At 38.9% G+C, this 20772-nt stretch overlaps 2 protein-coding genes and 1 long non-coding RNA gene across 6 annotated transcripts in view; all 3 read left to right on the top strand.

The window, feature by feature from the left end:
• LOC118213859 (beta-crystallin A2-like) overlaps nucleotides 1–4301 on the top strand; it is an 11585-nt gene extending 7284 nt beyond the window's left edge. Inside the window, exons 1-5 of one of the 2 annotated variants that reach the window (XM_035393070.1) lie at nucleotides 1215–1312; nucleotides 1604–1787; nucleotides 2686–2827; nucleotides 3178–3320; nucleotides 3649–4301. In XM_035393070.1, coding sequence (XP_035248961.1) covers nucleotides 1630–1787; nucleotides 2686–2827; nucleotides 3178–3320; nucleotides 3649–3796 — 591 coding nt within the window. In that variant the 5' untranslated portion in view covers nucleotides 1215–1312; nucleotides 1604–1629 and the 3' untranslated portion in view covers nucleotides 3797–4301. Of the gene's footprint in view, nucleotides 1–1214; nucleotides 1313–1603; nucleotides 1788–2685; nucleotides 2828–3177; nucleotides 3321–3648 lie in introns of those variants that run through there. The other variant, XM_035393069.1, reaches the window with a different exon arrangement.
• Nucleotides 4302–8238: 3937 nt separating this feature from the next.
• On the top strand, nucleotides 8239–11595 carry LOC118214448 (protein FEV-like). The gene is made up of 3 exons (XM_035394411.1): nucleotides 8239–8384; nucleotides 8903–8974; nucleotides 9948–11595. Exons 1-3 carry the CDS (start codon nucleotides 8336–8338, stop codon nucleotides 10484–10486), a joined length of 660 nt encoding a protein of 219 aa, XP_035250302.1. The 5' UTR covers nucleotides 8239–8335; the 3' UTR covers nucleotides 10487–11595.
• A 3877-nt stretch (nucleotides 11596–15472) lies between these two features.
• The window catches only part of LOC118214472, a 265667-nt gene continuing 260367 nt past the window's right edge, over nucleotides 15473–20772 (top strand). For all 3 annotated transcript variants that reach the window (XR_004762623.1, XR_004762624.1, XR_004762622.1), the window contains exon 1: nucleotides 15473–15834. This is a non-coding gene — a long non-coding RNA (uncharacterized LOC118214472). The remainder of the gene's footprint in view (nucleotides 15835–20772) is intronic.

Below are 20772 nucleotides of genomic sequence, written 5' to 3'. Positions count from 1 at the left end.
ATGCAAAATCACTCTTCATTCATAATCAACGTGAGCTTGTACACACATTAGGAATAATGCCATTTGTCTGACAGTTAAGAGAAGCTTGTTTGCGTGATGCTACAGAAGTACACTGTAACAAACTCTCGGCAGAGAACCCTCCGGACTTCAGAGGATGTTTACAAAAAATTGTTAATCAGCTACTGCAGTATACCCTTGCACCACTAGGTGTCCCTTGAGACAGATATCTTCACTGCATGCTAAATGATCAATCTAGCTTTCTATAAATTAAATAATGAAAACAAAAATATAAATATATCTGTTTTCTAAAATGAAGGCAGCCATTGTGTACACGTTCATAATTGAAATGAAAAACGACTCATTTCTATAGGGAATTGAAATGTAAATAACCCAAACCCTGCCTGGACACCCCTAACCAGGCACCCAGCCATAGACACATGCAGGGCAACAGGCAACCATGCAGCGTGAATGGCTAAAACACACAGTAACGCAACAGAAAGAGAAAAAACGGACACAAAGAGATCCACTGATCACGAGACAAAGAAACAGACCGTGGAATGATCTGAATTGTAGATAGCTGAGGGTTCAGAGTTGCTGGACATGTTTGTAAGAGGTCGCTATCTACAGCCATTCAACAACAACAAGCGTGTATCACTTTCAGAGGCATAATAGGTTTGTATAAGGCATGGAAATGGTATCTACAGGTATCACACTGAAAACTAGTAAGTTAAAAAAATATTATTGTAGCAGATGGGCAAGTTTACTTCCCCCAAAATACTTGACCCTTAAACCGAAGTATAATCATTCTGATTTGACATATTTGTACAGTATCCTTTTGTAGCTGCTATATTATGTTTTTTTATTTTATTATTTATTTCCCTGCATATTTCTGTAATAACCTGTCTATATACTGTCACCATATGTACCCTGCTCTAGTTGTTCTGCCAATCAGCTGTGGGAGTCGTGGCTCTTTAAAGGCCCGGACTGAAGTTAATCTCACAGAAATGCGGCCGTTATCCCCGCGTGCCAATCAAACTGTTGTGTCAGTCTGTCGCCATTGTGGCCGGGCCGTCGGTGAAGCGCGGGCCGGTCGGGTGCCGTTTTGATGAGTCAGAAGAGCTAAGCCCTCCGACAATGGGCCGCCCGCGCTCCCACAATGAGGCGGGCTAATGCGTCCTTTCAGCCGGGCCCTGCTGAGTGTGCACGCGTTGTGCGGATTCTGCACTAAACGCGGGGCCCGGCACCATAAATACGCAGCGCCGAGCCGGGGGGCCCCAGCACTGATTTCACTGGATCTGTACCACTTGAGTTCGTAAGTACTGCACGTGGCCGTAGCGGAACGCGAGCGACTGATTCCTGCACATTGGCAAAGAGTGCAAAACCACTTTCCGAGTAGGAAATGACATAGAGCTTTAGCATGCTAACGGGCTAACTTCCAGACTAAAAACAAAAGAACAAAAAAAAAAAAAAGGAAATCAGTAGGAATGCCATAGGGGGGGTCACTCACTCAGTGTTCAGGAATCAACACTCTCTCCACATTCCTAAAGGTTTGCTTTCCTCGCTGCTCCTCGCTGCTCTAAGTCTGCTGTTCCTTGCGCCCCAGTAGGGAGAACGGTGGCGGCAGTGACCATGAATACGCAACAGATGGAGCAGATGGGGCAGTTCAGGATAACTGTCTGGGAGGAGGAGAACTTCCAGGGCAAGCGCTGCGAGTTCATGCTCGAGTGTCAGAACATCATGGAGAGGGGCTTCCGGAAGATCCGCTCCATCAAGGTGGAGAACGGCCCGTAAGTCTCCCGGATTTTCCCTCCGCGCGCGGGATTGGCTACGGTGTAGCGGTTTTAACGTTCAGGGCCCTGTACTCAGAGAGGGACTGGTCAGCGGTGGCTGTGTAACACAGCGGAGTTGCGAGTTCAAATCTCAGAAGGGACACTGGTTCTCCAAACCTATAGCTGTATTCCATCAGATTTTAAGGAAATCCAGAGCTAAGAAATGTATACAAGAATTGTGTTTGGTTATATTTGTGAATGTTGACTGTAACATATTATATTTCAATCTCATTTGCAACATCTTAGTGAAGCTTTAAATTATTTAGCTGTGAAATTTGAATACTTCGTTGCTAAAATAAAAAAATTAAAAATATATTGTTATAGAATGTCATATGTTGAACTAAATTATCAACCATTGAAAAATTATTTTTGTCAGCCTGTATTTGTCATCGTTTTCCTTCTAAAAAGAGGCTTATTTTAAGATTAGGGAAGGTTTAAAAACAATATGATGAAGGAAATGTATCCGTATGAATTGGAATAATGTGGTTATGTAATTACTGTGACGATGAAGTTGTTCCTTGAAGAGAAGGTGGTGTTGAACCTCATTGTATTAACAAATACTACACAAAATTCAGTTAAAAATGTACATAATCAAGCTGCCTTTCAGACAGAAGTTGATGTCAGTCTAAATCAGTTCTTTGTGGTGTTTGCTCTGTGTAGCAGAGACTAATGAGTTGGCAATGGATAATTAGATCACCATAAAATACTGTGCCTGTGATGTTTGCTTTTGCGCTGTGCACACACTAAATGGCAGGCTCTGTTACTTACTGTTTTGTCTTTACATCTGCCCCCCCCCCCTCTCTCTCTCTCTCTCTCTTACACACACAAACACCAATGCACATGCTCGATTTCTCAGCTGGGTAGGGTATGAGTACCCAGAGTTCCAGGGGCAGCAGTTTATTCTGGAGAAGGGAGACTACCCGTGCTATGAGGCCTGGAGTGGAAACAGCAGCTACAGAACTGAACACATGCACTCCTTCAGGCCAATCAAATGTGCTGTAAGTTTCCTCAAAAATAGGCTGCGTGCTTAGGGTTTTGGTGCATCAGTTTCATCAAGAAAACATGTTTTTCTGGTGTGAATGAATCAATGTTGTCAGGGTCTCTTGAAAGTGAATACTTTCAACAGTATTTCATCAAAAGCTGTTTTGAGTTTGTGAGCCCCTTTACATATGAGATTAACAAGTGGGAAAAACTATTTTCATATCAAATAATTAACAAGCATATATTTTCAGAAACCTAATTCAGATAGTGAATTTGCTCTTCGTCAAACAGACACATTCAAATATAACTTGGGGAAATATGTGTGAATCCGTGTAAATAACCAAAACATTCCTGTCCCTGCTCCCAGAACCACAGTGACAGCAAGGTGACTCTCTACGAGTGTGAAGACTTCCAGGGACGCAAGTTTGAGATGTGCGATGACTACCCCTCCTTGCAGGCCATGGGCTGGTGCAACAAGGAGGTCCCTTCAATTAAAGTCAATTCCGGAGCGTAAGTCTCACATCCACAGAACACATCCTCAGACCACAATGTTGATTCCTGTATTCTATCTGATTACAGATTTTAAAAAATGAAAAATTGTTGCTTTCATTTTTTTAAATTTGGGAGCTATATAGCAGGTTGTTTTCTATTGTACATTATTTGAGCTGTTGTTTAATTGTTAGATGACTCAGCATAATGTAGAGTGGTGAAGTTTATCTGTATTGGTTAGAGCCACATAAACATGTACAGTAGCTATGCAATCTTTTTATGATTTTGACATTTTATTAATTTGCAGGGTGGTACTTATTGAAAATATTCTGCGTTTCCCTCTTAACAGCTGGGTAGCCTATCAGTTTCCTGGTTACCGTGGATACCAGTACATCCTGGAGAGAGACAGACACCAAGGAGAGTACAGAAACTATAATGAGTTCAGCACCCAAGCCCACACCAATCAGGTCCAGTCTATTCGCAGAATTCAGCACTAAGTCCACTTCACAGCTTCCCCTTGACTATTATGTACCTACCATGGCATGACATGTATTAAAATAGGCAATAAAGGCTTTATTCAAACTACGGAAAAGAGTGCTTGTGGCCATTCCTTGCTTTTTAGAAAGTTCCTCCCCCTCCGAAGAAACGGAACTTCCAATCAAATTTTAGAGTGGCAGGCCGTGGTAGATTCTTAAATAAAGTCACCACGGCAACTGCCTACTTTAAATTTTATTCCTGCACCATAAACAATGTCTAAGCATTTACTAGAATGAAACACGAATTATCATGTGACGTAGCCAAATTTTATAGGTTTTATTAGTTAGAAGTTAATGGTCAATATATTTTGTATTTACTGACTAGGAAAGACTGTATTGTTGGTACAATACAAAAGCGATACAAAAATCTTAACTTGATTTAAAATCATTTCTGTCATGTTCTAGGCATAGACTGTTTGTTGTTCCTGTCAGATGTACTTTATTTCCAATAAACAAGAACACGAGATCACGGCTGTTAATGTTTCTACAATTTTTTTGTGACAATGTTGCTTATGTTGTGTTAGTTGCTTGTAAACTGGAGATCTAAAATGCGCTCTAAGCAACATAGATTATAAAAGTTACGCCCTTGTGACATTGTTACGCGTAGGAAGCAAATAAATATTGTCAGGACCTACTCTGTGATTATTTTTTAAAGCGATTAAATCATCTCGTTGACGACACGTTGAATGTAGGATGCGTTTCACTTCAGTATTTAGCTCTAACCCAGAGCAACGTATACACTGATTCAGTCGTTGAAGGTCAGTTCCCTGCCAGTTATCATACACTGGGCCCTGAAGGAAAACCTTTAGTATACCTTATAGCCAACTAGACCTTATATGTAAACGTTGCGGATTGCTGTCCAGTTAGAGTGAGCTGTTTCTGTCCTTTTGCAGGCTTAATAAAACCGTCTTTTTAAGGAATAACGACTTGTTTGGTAATGCCCTATGGGAATTATTTGGCAGAATTTTAGTTCTTTCTGAAAAAAGCCTATATTTTTGTGTTGTCAGAAATAAAGACATGGGTACCGATAGTAGGTTGTCAAAAATTATATTTAGCAGGTAGCAAGTGATATTTATTAATGCAATATTGTTACACATTTCAGCAAGAATAATATATATACAACTAAACATTTGGGCAAATAAAACAGCACTGTTCGAGTCATTGTAATTCTATTGACATATGTATTGTCTTTGAGAAAACTGTTCCATTCTTGTCCTTGACTTCAGAACACTTTACACCACCTCTCGTAAGCTTGTCTTGCTTCTGCACACCAATTGGCAGTCGAAAACAAACCGTTTGTATTTTGTCTTTCTCTCAACTCAGTAGGCTAGCTCTTCTTGAATATCGCTGATTCGTGCTATTGCCCCTTTAACGGATATTACAACAATTACTTCGTGCATGAATTCAGTGACAGCCGTGTAGGCTACAGTAGATATTTGGGCTGAATTATGAAAGACCGGATACCATAAATGAGTCCCAAGCTCTTCTTTTCTCGAAATCAAACTCATTTGAACCGCTACAACCCATAGCAAGAACAAGAAGAATGACAACAAAAACAAAATAAATAGGCTATAAAATGGACAAACCAATTAATTTAAATAAAGAAACCTAGCCTACAGGATGAAAACTTTTTAAAATTTTGTGTACAATCTTAAGATTAAGAATAACATTCAAATTTTCCGCTTTCTGATCACCGATCATCTCTGATTGAAGCAGTTTGTGTTGGATAAATTCGTCGGATATCCGATTTTGGGAATAGACTTAGTTTTTTAGTTGCAAAGCGAGCTTTCTTTGTAGCCTTTGAGCTGTCCATGGTGCTAATAATGGTATTTTTAATCGTTATGCACGCATTCGCAGTTAATGTCATTATGCAGTTTACACGCGGTTTGCTTGACCAGTATGACTAACTGTTTTCGTTATTTGTCTTCTAATAATAATAGTAATTATTATAATTATGATAATAATAACGCCTACTATTTAATATAAAACACATAATATTTAAAGCGGAAACATATCCCTGTTAGGCTTTGTCTTGTTGGCTCTCGTATCTCGCCAAGTAACAATAAACTAGTGTGCGTAGACCTACAATAAAAAAATAAATAAAATAAATAAAAAGCACGCACCCAAATGACAAGATTATCGTCGCCCAGACAACTCCGGGTAGTCTTCATTCGTGTGTATACATTAGATGATAGCGCCCTCTCGTGAAATATATGTTAGCACTGTTACAAAGCCGTGTCTTGCGTAGTAGCTACAGAAGACAAATTGAAATAAGGTCTACTTCTGGCCGATGGAAATAGTCAAAAGTAAAATTTGTTATTTAAGATGTGTTTCAGATAATTAAGTTAATTTATGTATCTCCAACCACTGGATTATAACCAAATTCAGCCCTGCGATGCGCTTAAATAGGCTACATGGCGAAACAGACCAGGACAGGTGCAGCGTGCAAACAAAGATTCATGTCGAAATGCATGGATAAGCTTGCACACTACATGACTAACTCATAGGCCGACTACCTTGTTTTACAATAGATTCGACTCGGTAGCCAATACAATGACCTAATTTCCCAATAACGATGGAAATTCGGGCTGGACAAACCTTTTAGGGTCAATTGTTATGCGTTGCATTACAAAAGGGCGCCACAACAAGTTGCTATATGCGGAATAATATGGCTTGTCATTTAAAATAATCGATACCTCAAAATTCGTGTAGTGGTCTTTAGGCCTACATGTACACAAAGGTATTCAGTAAAGTGGTCGGTGTTATTTCATCTTTATCAGAGTTAATATTAATCCAATTGGGAACAAATATAACTCATGGATGTAAAATGTAGGCTACAGGAGTTGATTTAACACTGAACACTTTACTGTGTTTCTTTTAGTGCATGGAAATCTGTAATAGTGGGTCAAATCTGTACATTATTCATTTCACGTTATACATACATACACACACACACACACACACACACACATATATATATATATAATTTGGAATTTAATAATGGACCGCATGTATTATTATCACAGCCTATGATACTAGTTCAGAAGAGTATTCTGCCTGTCTACAATAGCCATTTAATTAGCTGTATGCAAATGACGTGAGTTTATAGTTTATGTTTTTATTATTATTTCTTGTTACTTAGCTATTTGCTTGCTAATTTAATTGCATGCACTATATTGATCAATTTGTGTTCCGTCGTTTGTTTGTTACACTTGTATTGTACATTAGTGTGACATTGATATTGAAATACTGCATGAGCGGTTAGATTTATTATTATTATTATTATTATTAATAATTATTATTACTACTACTAATAATAATAATAATAACAATAATAATAATAACAATCACAACAACAACAACAGCAACAGCACAGCAATAGCAGCAACAACAACAACAACAATAAAAATAAAAAATATAAAATAATAATAATAATAAGTAAATAAATAAGGTATGTCGCTTTCTTATACGTGGTCTCGCTCACCCTTAAATGAACGATGATTTTAACATGCCAAATAAGTTACGGGAACCTTGAAAAACACCACGGAGTCAGCACCTCATGTCCGAGGGTTTTAGCGCTGCACGAATTTTGGGATGCGGGGCCCAATTCTTGATTTATATCCATCAAGCACGCGGATCTGCCCCCTTCCCCTCCGATTGCCCATTCTACCAAAATATTTATTCACTTTGCTGAATAGAAAAGCAGTAGGGTAAACGTTTTAAATAAAATTCAATTCAGTAGTCAGTTAAGTTAATACAATTGCCCATAATCGATTACCTTGGGACAGCCCATAATGATACTGCATTGCCATGAACACAATGTTACTGAAATACGGCATGACATTATGTGACTCATTTAGATAGGCAAGATAATTATATGGGATATCATGCGTAAATGGTGAGATGCGATCTTATATTTGGCATCTGTGAGGTTATGCTAGAATATGATCATTTAATCGTGCCGGACACACACGCCTTTAAGTCAGTAACATCATTTCACTTTTGTAATAAGTAACCTTAAGCACCAGGCCGAAGAACGCAATGTTCCTGTTTTGTAAGATGCACTGATGCTTGGTCTTTAAGACCAATATTTATTTCAATCCCAGGGAGACGATTTTGTTTGCAAAGAGTTAAAAGGGCGGAAAATTGAACGGATCTGAAAGGGTTTCCATGTCAAGCGCTCTAATTCTCCATAGAAACTCTGATCTTAACGCGGAGACTTTATTAAACCCTGATGGTGGATTGATAAAGCAAAATTTCTGTCGGTCTCGTTTTATTGTGGAGACAGGGAAGGATGACAGAGGTAAATTGCTCTTTTAATTAAAGCAATGCACCAACGGAAATTGCCGTCTGAATATTGTCTCAGCGATGGGGGCTTGTGACTGTTGCCTGGAAACTTCAATCTGTTTCACATTTATTCCAGATCATAGTTTCGAGATAAAGTTTAATAAAAATCGTCTCCTCGGCTGAAAATCAGCCCTTTCTGATCAAACAGCCACAATGAAACAGAAGTGTGGAGGAAACCTTGTGTTTAACATGTATCTCTCAGGTAGCTAGACGATCTTGTATTCATGTGTAAACTTTCAAATGACAGAAATAAGTGTATAACTAAGGACGGAATTCTAGCGTTCAGATGATGGATATGGCCGTTACCGATTATTGTTTTGGCTTCCCGATCTTGAGGAACAGCCCTCGTCTTTTGTCGGAAATTGGATTTCCTTTTTCCTGAACGTGTTTCCTGACTTCACCGGCGAACCTCGGAAGAAAAACTGCGAAAACAGAAAAGCAGTCACATAGGGATTCAACTCTATTATGTCTTAACTCTGGACCTAAATCTCTGAATTACGTTGTGTACACTTGAAAGAAAATTATATACATGTTTATGTTTTATACTTCATGAGACCTCGGAAACACCGATAAAACGGAGCTGCTTATTTTATAGACTAACTAGACTTATGTTTAAAATGAGTTGTTTATTTTCATTTTATTTCATGAATGTATTTTCTTATCTAATGTAGTATAGGGTTTATAACTAAGCATGACACTTCTCGACTGTTTTAATTTCAGATTCAACGGAAAATTTGTTTAAAGACGGGAAAAGCGCATCATGGAGCCCAATTAATACCGGAATACAGAAAGGTAAATTGAAACTTTTTTTAAAAAAATCCAACGCTATTAAATAGTGATATTTTTTCACAGTTATTAAAAAAAAAATCCTAACATATTTTGGATTTACAACTACTCCAGTTTATCGAGACAGTGATATTATGTTGAATCATTAAAGGTAGGCTACTGCTATCGACTTACTATTTGGTTCTGAACTAGGGCCGACTATAGCCTATTCCAGAAAATATTTAATGCAATTGTTGATAACACTTCCATATTAAACAGGTTTAATTGCCAACCCTGATAGCATTCATGCAGATACATACAGTTCGTGTCACACACCACTGGCTTTAAAAAAAAAACTCAAATCCACATTTAAATTAGTTATGACATCAGATAATCGATCCATTTAGTTGAAATGTGTCTGTTGCATTTTTATATCACATAGCAAATAAAAATTTGCAAAAAAAATAAAATAAAATAAAAGAATAATAATAATAATAATAATAATAATAATAATGTGAAAACTGAATGATGTGTCACTGTCCTAAAATCCCATATTAGTAAAATTGTGCGGATCACGGTGCTGTACATCATAAAAAGTTGTATCCTACAGTAGTCAATAAGAAAATGACACTGGGATATGGTGTGGTATTGGAAAGAGCAACCTCTTGTGTTTTCATGTTTTATTTATTTATTTTCGCATTGTTTGTTTCTGTAATTCGTTCGTTCTTGTTTTCACTTATAAACCTGATAAAAAAATAAACGATTTGCCGTAAGGAGCTTTACATGCCTATTATACTGTACGCCACATATTCTGTTGCGACAGTATTAGGGTAATTATTTTAAAACGATCGAGTTGCAACTATATTTATGGATTTTTGTCATTTTTCAAAAGCATGTGGTCTGCTATGAATGTAACTGGGTTGCTCTAAATTACACCAATTATTTCCATGATTTCTGAACATTTACACAGTTTCTCTTCTGTTTTGTTTTTTGATGCCAGGTAGCGGACAAATACAGTTGTGGCAGTTCCTGCTGGAACTCTTGTCCGACAGCTCCAACGTGACCTGTATCGCGTGGGAAGGGACTCACGGAGAATTCAAGCTCATTGACCCCGACGAGGTGGCCAGGCGCTGGGGCGAACGGAAGAGTAAACCAAACATGAACTACGACAAGCTAAGCCGCGCGCTTCGCTACTACTACGACAAGAACATCATGACTAAAGTCCATGGAAAACGTTATGCCTACAAGTTTGACTTCCACGGCCTTGCACAGGTGTGCCAACCTTCGCCTACAGAAAACACTCTGTATAATTACCAGAGTAATTTCGCCCCCATGCCGTTTTCTGGGATTTCTAAACTCAACCTTGTGGCACCAGGTGTTGGTCCATCCGGGTTCTCGTACTGGCACAGCTCCGCACCGACATTTTACAACAGCCACAACCTACAGGCTCCAGGACCATTTGGAGCCGTATCTGCAGCGCGTTTCAATTGTGTAAATAATATCAACAATGTAAACAATATAAATAATCATTACAACTGAACGTTGGTATCCTACCCATCAACTACTGTAAGTATTCTCATTTTTACTTTAGAATGTAGGACGACCCACTTATAACTTGAAAATCACGCAGTTAAACACGGCGTCATTAACGCTGCAGACCAGTGGTAACCAACCCAGTTCCTGGAGACCTACCTTCCTGTTGGTTGTCATTTCAACTGTAATTTGGCACACCCGATTCTACTAACTAGCGGCTCAATAGGATCTCTAGCTGTTGAATGAAACACGCTTTGTTAGGGTTGGAGTGAACATCTACAGGCTGGTCGATCTCTAGGAGCAGGGTTGGTTACCACTGCTGTAGACGAATACTACAAGTCTAATACAAAAACACGCGCTGCGCCATCTGCTGGTGGAATCAAATCAACGGCAGTATTTCTGTTTTAGGCTTGTCGAGGGAATATTTCAGTTAAATGTTTGAGATAAAAATAAAAATAGTTTCAATAATTTGAAGGAATTTATTGTTTGAACTTGAATTTAACAGCGCCATGCTTATGTATGTTTTGTATGTATACACACTGTTTTTCTGTCAGAGCGATTGGAAATTCTGTGTTCAAAAATTAATTTTAAAGTCCCTGCGAAAAATATGGCGTCGACAAATGTTTAAAAAAGTTTAAAATACAATATATTGCCTGTGTCAATATATTCAATTTTATATATAAATGTAGGCCAATATATAGCCAATATTATAGGTGGGATTTTATAACTGTCATTTGTACTGTATGGAGGATAATAATACACATTAAAATGCCTAGTGTTAATTCTACTCTAACAGAATACAAATTCCAATTCCAATTGATTTAACAATGAGCATTTTACTTTGTAATTTATACACGTGACATTATTTAACTGGAAAACAATGCACTTGTCTCAAGACATGTATATTCTGGCATCATCATAGACAAATAGGATTTTCTTAAACATTCAATATAATCAAAAATATAATTATTACTACTACTACCACTATCACTACTACTACTACTGCTTCTACTACTACTACTAATGACAATAGTAATAATTATAAAGACGTATTTGTATAAATTAGATACTTCACTTATGACTGTTTTTGTTTCTTAATAATGCCAGTAGTTTGTTTGCAACGTTTGTGTTATTGTGTGTGTAGCTAATAATTAAATGTTTGCTTTCACAATGCATGTGTTACTGTTTTTTAGCTGTACAGGGTACATTATATTTCATGCTGCATTACATAAGCTTACCCATGTCACAACGAAACTTTGAAATTTATACAGGCCAACCTGGGCCCTTACTTGTGTTCACCATTACATATTTAGATTTTTATGAATTAAAAAAAAATTATGTTTTCCATTTTACACTCAACATCTAATCTGTCCTTTAACAATACATTCTTGTTTGAAAATGATCGTGAATACATGGTTGAACTTGTCATTAATCGTTTTATAAATCGTCATACCCAGATCTTCAAATTTCACTGAGGAATTGAAAAGGGCTTTTTTGCCTCACGGGGGCGCTGGTTCTTTAAAAAAGACTTATATTCCTCCTAAACCACGAAATGCTTGATCACTTTGCAATCTGCATCACAAAGAGTCGATTTTTCCAGCGCGAACCATTAGTATCTTCATCATTAATAGGTTTCCTATCACTTCCGGTTGTAATGAGTGGTTTATCCACCTCTTCTGAAGATGTACCTGCAAATATATTATCATTGCTGCACCACAACAGTCATATATATATTATACTGTATATACATACATATATGTATTGCTTATTGCTTAAAAATACAGGCCTCAAAATTATACACAAGGATTAACATTGCAATATCTAAATATAAATCATTACATTAGCTTAATTCCAAAAGGAATTTTTTTTAAATAAGCGAAATGAGCAAAGTCCTGTCTCCCATGTGGAGATTTTGGAAGGTGCTTGAGAAATGTGTGAAAAGACTGAGAGATGTGAGCGGGGAGAGCCAGGCATGGTCCGCCTGGCTAATTTGGTGTCAGAGGGGAAGAATGCGGCCTGCATGGTCTTGCATTTTGAGGAGGCTGATAAGAACACAGCAGAGTGTGTGACCTGCATCTCAATCGGGCCTTCAGGGACTCCTTCACCAAGACACTGGATGCATTTCAAATTCACCCCCCACCCCCCCCCCCACCCCACACACACACACACACACACACACACACACACACACATACATAGCCGCAACGGCCAGCCTAGCCTCAGCCAGCTATTCAGCTCTGCAGGAGCAGAGGCTCCATGCTACTGCCAGAGGCCCCATATTCTGCCAAACACATGCAATACGATCGTATCTTCATTTGGAAGGACTGCGTTTCTGGAGCATATCATGGAATGTATTGACCAAGAAACTGACTCATTAACGTATTTGAGTAGTTTAACGTATGCAGTCTATTTCATTCATGTAAAACTTACAGAGTACGCATTCATTAGCTCCTCTTTTGCCTATTTTGAGTGTCACCTTGTATGTCTAAAGGGAAAACAGGCCATTTGTTAAACTCAACAAAATCCAGTAATGTCCTGGGTGAAAATGAAAATACTGAATGAAATAACCATGTCTAGGGTGAGAATAAAACCTTATCTGTCTTGGCAAGTAAGATCTGTGTATATTGTTGAGTTTAATTATAATTCTTAATCTTATTTAAAAAAGGAAAAAAAGAAGCAGAATTCAGACAGAATTCTCGCCCCGCCTGTTCATTTATCTCTCAGTGATGTGTGGCAGAGACAGGTACTCTCCATCCTGCGATCAGTGATAGGACTGATCTAGTTTGTTGAGCGCTCGGCTGGCTGCCATGGCAACACTTTTCCGACAGAAGGGACAAGCTGAGATTGGATGCAGTGAAACACACTGGGTGATAGTAGTCAATAATTATCACTAAAATAAACAAACAAACAAACAAACAAACAAGCAAATAAATAGACTGCATGATTTTTATTGAATTGATTGCTTCCAATGGCTTCTGAGGATGAATGAATGAATGGATTCCCTTTGGAAAAAGCTAGATGCAAATATCACAACAAATAAAACCAAAGCTTATTAAGCAGGATGTGAGATATCACACTGCACAGAATGTAATGCATCTTTCAGCTTTCAGCTTTCCGTGCGAACAAATGACACATCTGCCATGAGGGAAAAATATGGGTTTTTTTTCTTCCCAAGTTCCAAGAAAAGCGTCAGCCTGTGATTATATTTTTTCTTAATTAGGACTGTTCTGTTGCAAAACCCACTGCAGATGTCAAAGATTCTGTTGAGGCACACCCAATTCCTCCATTTCTTTATTTGCAGAAATTGTACAAGCTAAAATAGCTCAGTTCAAGTGTGACCTTCAGTGATTTTCTTTAAAGGAGTGGAAAAGATGAAAAAAGGGAAAATGTGAAAACACATTTTTAGATTATACTGAAATGGTGTTTTTCAACATTTGCCCACACACCCAGAAAAAAGGTACAAAAAGTGCCTAAAAAGGTACAAATGCTTGTCACTAAGGTGGTACCTTATAGGTACATGAAATTATAACCCTAGCCAACAATAAATAATTAATTTGTAACTTTTTTTGCTTGTCAAAAGAACTTCAATAATACCCGAATAGAACATTAGTGTACTTTCAGGGTACGTTCAGTTAATTTTTCATACGATAGAGGGAAATGAAAAGTGTAAGGCAACATTAAATCTAAATTAAATTTGTACAAAAGACAGTTTCGCTCTCATTTGACCCACAAAATGTATGATTATTGATGGAAGTAACTGTATATGGCCAGCCATGCTGCTCGAGAACTGTGTCGGATCACATGTTGTATTTCTCACATGGACAGTAAGAATAACAGAATAACTGCCTTTGACAATTGGGGAAATGTGAGGAAAGAGGAGAGAAGGAACTAAAATAATTATGAAACAGATGAAACAGAATAATCTGTGACTGAGCACAGCTCACTGTAGCCTATCTAGCAGTCTATAAGGGATTTTATGTTATGAAACATGTTCACAAAGTTTGTTGCAAAGTGGTTCTCATATTGAAGGAAAGAGCAATTAAGAAATGAACAAACTAAGATATTTATCAGAAAATGTTGTGATTATAATAACAAGAACACAATAATATTTATCATTTTCAGTTATTTAGTTAGCTATTTCAATTAGTTATTTTTAGTCATATAATTTATCAATATCATGAGTCACACAGCCGAAGTTTCACTGACTTGCCTGAGGACATGTGTGGACATACGTGTGTTTATGTGTATGTCCATAGAACATGCCTGTTTGTCAGTCCTGGTTACACATGCCTATACACAGGGTTGATTAGCACTGCAGACCGGAACCTTCAGAGAGTGCTCTTCAAACTACATTAAATTTCAGCATAGGTCATTAATATGCAAATGATTTCCTTTTATAGTCCTGTGACTGGGGGAACATCGTGTTTCATGATTTATTCATTCGAAGAAAGTTTTCAGCTAGGGGAGAAATGAATTCTTAATTTTGTGAGGTTATTATTTTTCTATAATGGTGGCGCTGAATTACAATGTGCGGTGTGATTTATGAATGCCAAATTGGGACGGCAGGCATGCCGTCTACCCAATTATAGGCTGGCCGGGCATACCCCCATGACTATACTGCGCCACGTGTTTGGCACATTTTAGTGTCAAAGATGACCATATTATTCTCCATTATACTTTTTCTGTTTATTGACATTTAGGAGATACCTACCTCTGTTTCCATTTCATTAGGTCCCCATCGGTCTTTCCAACTAGATGGCATAAATGTAACTAGGCTACCTAAGAGGGAAAAGAAAGAAAGAAGGAAAGAAAGAAAAGAAACACCATTTCGTATTTCATGACACACAGCCTAACCAACCAGACTTAATTACACACCATGGTTTTTGTTTGTTTGTTTTTTTTTGGGCAGGGCACTACAGCGCCACCCAATACTACTTAATGGGGGGTGGGGGGAGGACTGCATTACCATTGATTTTTTTCGGAAGTTAGAAACCCCCCACTAGGGATCTACATCCAAGTCGGCCTACATACGGCTTACTTAGCTTACTAGCTATGCGTAGTACATTTAATTTAAACTGCACTATAATGAAAAGTTCCACAGCTATTCCACTCCTTTAGATAGCGCACATAAATGCCGGTGCTCCCAGCACAAAGGCTTCCCCATTTCACGTGCTCCACATTTTCCGATGGCAATCGATCTTCATTGGGACATGGCGCTGTTATTTGTTATTACAAGAAGCTTCCAACAGGAACGTGAACGATATTAACTGCAAATCCACGTGCAAGTCACCATCCAGCAAGTTGGAGAATGGATTTAAAAACACACTCATCGTCGTGCATGAACAACTTCGCTGGTAAGTAAAGTTATGATCGCGCTAGCCACACCTGGCTAGTCAAATTAGCATTAGCTCATATTAGCTGTTGCTAACGCTGGGCACGCCATTGCATTGCAAGCTTCATTGTGTGACACGTGAGGTGGTTAATCACGCAACTATATTATGTTTTGAGTGTTTTGTTAATCACACATGTAACCATGCCGTGTTTTGTTAATGCTAATTAGTGTCATACAGAGATAAGCTAACAGGGGAGGTTAACGCGAGGGTCTTTTGCTACACATTTACGAAGATAAGGGAGAAATCAGTTAGAGTATAGCTTCGACTGTTGCAGGTGTGAAGTTGAGATCAAAGTGCAGCCATTCATTCTGCCGGCAGAATGAATGGCTAAGTTATGTTAAGTTATGGTGATGTTGCATCAGGAATGCTATGTCAGTTTAGACACCGGGTTAGTTTGAAGGGGTGTTTTTGGAGAGTGAAGGTTATAGTTTGCTGTTCTCTCAAAGAAATGTAAAACGATTCATGCGTAGCCAGAGTCCACTTAGCCAGCTAGTAAGCAGGGCTACAAAAAAACAGGTAATTAGCACTATTTAGAAAAGTAAGTAGCCTATGTCGGTTTTCTTTTGTAAAGGGAGCGAATCACACAATTAAATGAGCGATTTACACTTGACAGAATTTAAACACTGCAGACACTATACGGTGTGGATAAAATGATGTATTTCTACGTGCCTGTCAATTACTGATATTTATCTTACTTTGTATTGTTTTAGTTACAAACAGTAATTGTTTTTGTGAAAATAACATTTTTGACTATTTTAAAGGAATTAGGTAAGGTATAGGCCTATTTTGGGTAGATTACCATTATAAACATGAAATGTAGAGGACTTTTGATTCAAATAACATGGTCTCTAGAAATACTGCCGATAATTCAAAGCACACAAATGTGTTGTAGATTATTTCCACCTGTGCACGTGACGACAGAGACATTGGTTTGGAAATAAACCATGCCGAATCCGTTTTATGAAACGTTCTCAACAGAACGAACAGCACCTGCTGCCCGAAGCTAGAGAATTAGAGTTAATCTGCGCATTATGCACGCGCATCCATCATCTTTCTCCTGGCATATATTCCAGTAGGTGGGGATTTGTTCTGTTGTCACTTCATATAGGCTAGGTACAGTGACATATGATACACGCAGTGAATTGCTTTTTTTCCCCCGCCAATGAAGTCTCCCTGGGCCCATGGCCTACTTTTCCGCTCCATTAATAATTGTTATTGTACCCTGGTGAATTTGTACTTTTATTGCTATGTTTTTATCGCCCGTGCCTTTATTCTCAGTGTCGGTCATTGTTGCAGTTAGAGGGAAATATGTCGTGAGTTTCAGTGAGTGGGTGGAATCTGGGACGTCACAGGCATCATCCTGATCCAGCCTGTATCCGTTAAACATGCACATGGATAATTCTTGGGGGAAATGGCTCCTTTTCTGTTTGACTTCTCACATCTTTCTAATATTTGACGCCCATACTGTAACCTTGTAGTGACCGTTGGTGTACTTTTGGTGGAAAGAAACATAAACAATCATTAAGAAAATTAGGGACAAATTGTCAGTTTTTACTCCACCGGCTCTGGCCTTTAGTTAATCTGGACACTGCTCTGTGTTTAAAACTTGTGTTGATACATGTCGACATATGTGCGTGTGCTTTGTTTGTTTGTTTGTTTGTGCATTTGATAATGTATTACACAATATCTGTTAAGATCCTTTAAATTCTGGACACCCAAAACAGTCCTGCGTGACCTCACGGCCTAAGTTCACTAGTTAGCCTAACTACTCCACTCAATATGGTTCCCCTCCCATGGGAATGGCCCTTATTCATGACATGTTTATTATACAGTTGTTCCGCAACGGTGCTTTATTTCCATCATATTATGGGAATACAAGATATTAAAAGTACAAAATCAAATAACCAATTGTTGTCATGATAACAGGTCCTGGGATTAGCTTAATGTAGCTATCACCAGTAGCCCAGCCTTCAGGCCACGTTAGCCTCACATGCTAAAATCTGGTTCATATCTGGTTCCCTCCGAACAAAGTGTTCTTTATTCTCTCCTACACCGCGTGTGCTGGTGGACAAACATGCATCACTCTGCTCCCCTTTCCATATCCTCCTTTATTTTGTCCTGTACCATTTTAGTTTAGATGTTTCTGTGTTTGTTTAATAAATTTTATTTTATTAAACCTTGTCGTAGGTCTGATGAGTATTTGGATAGTTGTTTCAGCCTACCTCCTCAAAGGAATTCCGCATGTTGTTATGTTGTTGGTTATTATTGTAATACTTAATGCTGAAATTTGTAATCCTGGTTTAACAATTAATTTTATGAGACTGATTAATTATGAGACCGACTTTACTTTTGTACTATTTGATCACCGCATGAGGTAAAATGCATTTATATCCCCTGCATTCCATGGAGCCCACTTGTGGTGAATTAGGCCTAAGTCGGACACGTTTTAATTATGCATCCTGACTATTCTGTAATTAGTAGAGGTATTTCCCCCTGCAGTTCATTGTAAACAGTAATTTTTCATTACGTTTACTCCTGGACATTGAGTTGAGTCTAAATATTGTAAGTGATGCATCTTTTATTATGTTCATGCCCAGCCTTTAAAAAAAATCAATTTCTGTGATCACAAATTATTTTGTGTTCAAAATATAAAGAATAAGCCCTTTACAACTCCCTCCTTCCCTGAACGTCACCATGTTCATTATGGATTGGGATCCAGCAAGCTTCAGTGAGGCCTTTCAGTAAGTGTCCTAAATGTAGGATGGCATATTCACTCCATGGATTGACTTTAAGATATTAAAAACTTGACAGAATAGCAACCATGTGTGCATCCACAAAGTTGGATATACTCATCCTCAGCTGTTGAAGAAAACAACTCATAGCCTCACCAACTGGTTTAATATGTTCTGTCTGGATGACTATAATGCAGGTAAAGAGGTGGTACACATTGTTTTATGCTTTTAGTCTATGAGGCGTTGTATGTGGTTTCATTCGGAAGGAACAATGCTCTGAGACTGTCTGAGTGAAGTAATGACTAACTATCAGTCAGTGGGTGGTATTATCCAAGCCTCTCTGTGGGTTCAGTCATGCCATACCTACTCCGCCTCTAAATATAGCCCTAACCACAAAGGTACTGGTGTTCTGGAAAAAAAGAGAAAACATCCGAACTATCTATCACATTTGACCCATTTTGTATTAACGTTTATTCTGAGACTGCTCCACTTTTCCGGAGAACAGTGCAGCAGTCTTGGCTCTTCACCTACAAAAGAAGAAATGTGCGTTTCAACCCGCTTAAGCCAAAGCAATTGTAGGAACTGGTGAAGCCAGGTGTCAGATTGTCTTGTTTGAATTATTTGTTTTCCTCTGAACTTCATATGCTGTAGTAATGAATTAATGCTACTGAACCTTTTGAATGAACAGTTTTACACAACAGGGCCAAAAGCATGTGGACACCTGACACCTAACACCTCATAAAAAATGATGGGCATTAATATGGAGTTGGTCCGCCCTTTGGTGCTATAAACAACCTCCACTCTTCTGGGAAGGCTTTATACATGATTTTGGAGCATTGCTGCAGGGATTTGCTTCCATTCAGCCAGAAGAGCATTAGTGAGGTCGGCCACTGATTGGGCGATTAGGCCTGGCAGGCAGTTGGTTTTCCAATTGATCCATAGTTGTTGGATGGGGTTGAGGTCAGGGCTCTGTGCAGGCCAGTTTTTTTTTCTCCATTTAACGTGCAAGTGAGCATAGCGCAGAATTAAGAACATCTAACCAATGGGGAAGAGGAAAACATGCAGGCAGTTAATTGGACAAAATTCTGTCCTCCCAGGTCAGTGTGAACTGGACAGCTGTCTGTGCCCAGCTTTCAAAGCTTTACTCAGAAGCCTGCAGATTCCACTGGTTGCTACCAGTTTGATCTCACGCCTGTGATGAGCCATTCATGCTAACTCAGGATAAGATGATTACACCGTCCACATATAGCAAGAGCTGAGTCTCTCACTCTAACTGCTGGCATAATCCCGTTGGACAGATTAGGCAATTGCATTGTTACTCTCCTAATCTGGTTGTGTATACAGTCTGTTGAGCATGTATACAGGGCCCGTCATTCCCAGTACGGCTCATCCAATTCATAAGTGTGACCTTCCTTTACCCACCATTGACACAGTGAGCAGCTCGGTGGACCAGTTCCCAAAAGCCCATTCATTTTCTGTGAAGCCGAGTGACTCAAACAACTGCTCTGATGTTGCCATGGCAAACTACTCTGTCGCCGGAGAAAAGTTGACCGCGGCTTGATTGCTCGTGGGCATTGCCTGCTGATGGCCGTTCCTCGTTTTCCTGTGGATGTGGTGCAATTTCATGAATAACTGTTCCGCCAGGCCTCGTTTCAAATCAAGGCAGGGAAGGCGTGCACGTCTGCAATAGAGGAGCTCTTGCCAGCAGGCCAGCCAGCTGGTCACAATCATGCCTAAAAGGGCACAACGGCTGGCTCCTACCCCACCCTCAGCGTAGCAAACTTAAGCGACCTGTCAACAGAGTTGCTTGTTGTGTGAATGCCGGGTTAGTCTCCATACTTTGGCATGGATCAAGTGTTAATCAGTTTAACCACCAGGGTCCAGGTTGAACTATGCGGTTGTTCCCTGTACTTGGACCGGTACTTCTCTCTAGGGGTTTCGTCATACTTGTTCCTGGTTATGGTTATACACTTTGTTGTACGTCGCTCTGGATAAGAGCGTCTGCCAAATGCCTGTAATGTAATGTAAGTGGAGTGACCAATATGGTCTGGTCTGAAATGATTACATCAGGCCTGAATACATAAGTAAATAGTAAAAAATGATTTGTGGTAATTCATTTGTATGATTCAGTGACATCAATACTCAAGTCTTGGGTACTCTAACAAGT

This window comes from Anguilla anguilla, chromosome 15 (genome assembly GCF_013347855.1).
Source record: "Anguilla anguilla isolate fAngAng1 chromosome 15, fAngAng1.pri, whole genome shotgun sequence".
Lineage (NCBI taxonomy): Eukaryota > Metazoa > Chordata > Actinopteri > Anguilliformes > Anguillidae > Anguilla > Anguilla anguilla.
The sequence above is the reverse complement of the archived record's forward strand: the minus strand, read 5'-3'. Positions and strand labels throughout refer to the sequence as shown.

What these genes read in the sequence shown, in the direction of transcription:
- LOC118214448 (XM_035394411.1), top strand. Translation starts at nt 8,336, where the DNA reads ATGAAACAGAAGTGTGGAGGAAACCTTGTGTTTAACATGTATCTCTCA. An exon ending in GTTTAACATGTATCTCTCAG is followed by an intron (nt 8,385 to 8,902) that starts GTAGCTAGACGA and finishes TTTTAATTTCAG; the next exon opens with ATTCAACGGAAAATTTGTTT. An exon ending in TAATACCGGAATACAGAAAG is followed by an intron (nt 8,975 to 9,947) that starts GTAAATTGAAAC and finishes TTTTGATGCCAG; the next exon opens with GTAGCGGACAAATACAGTTG.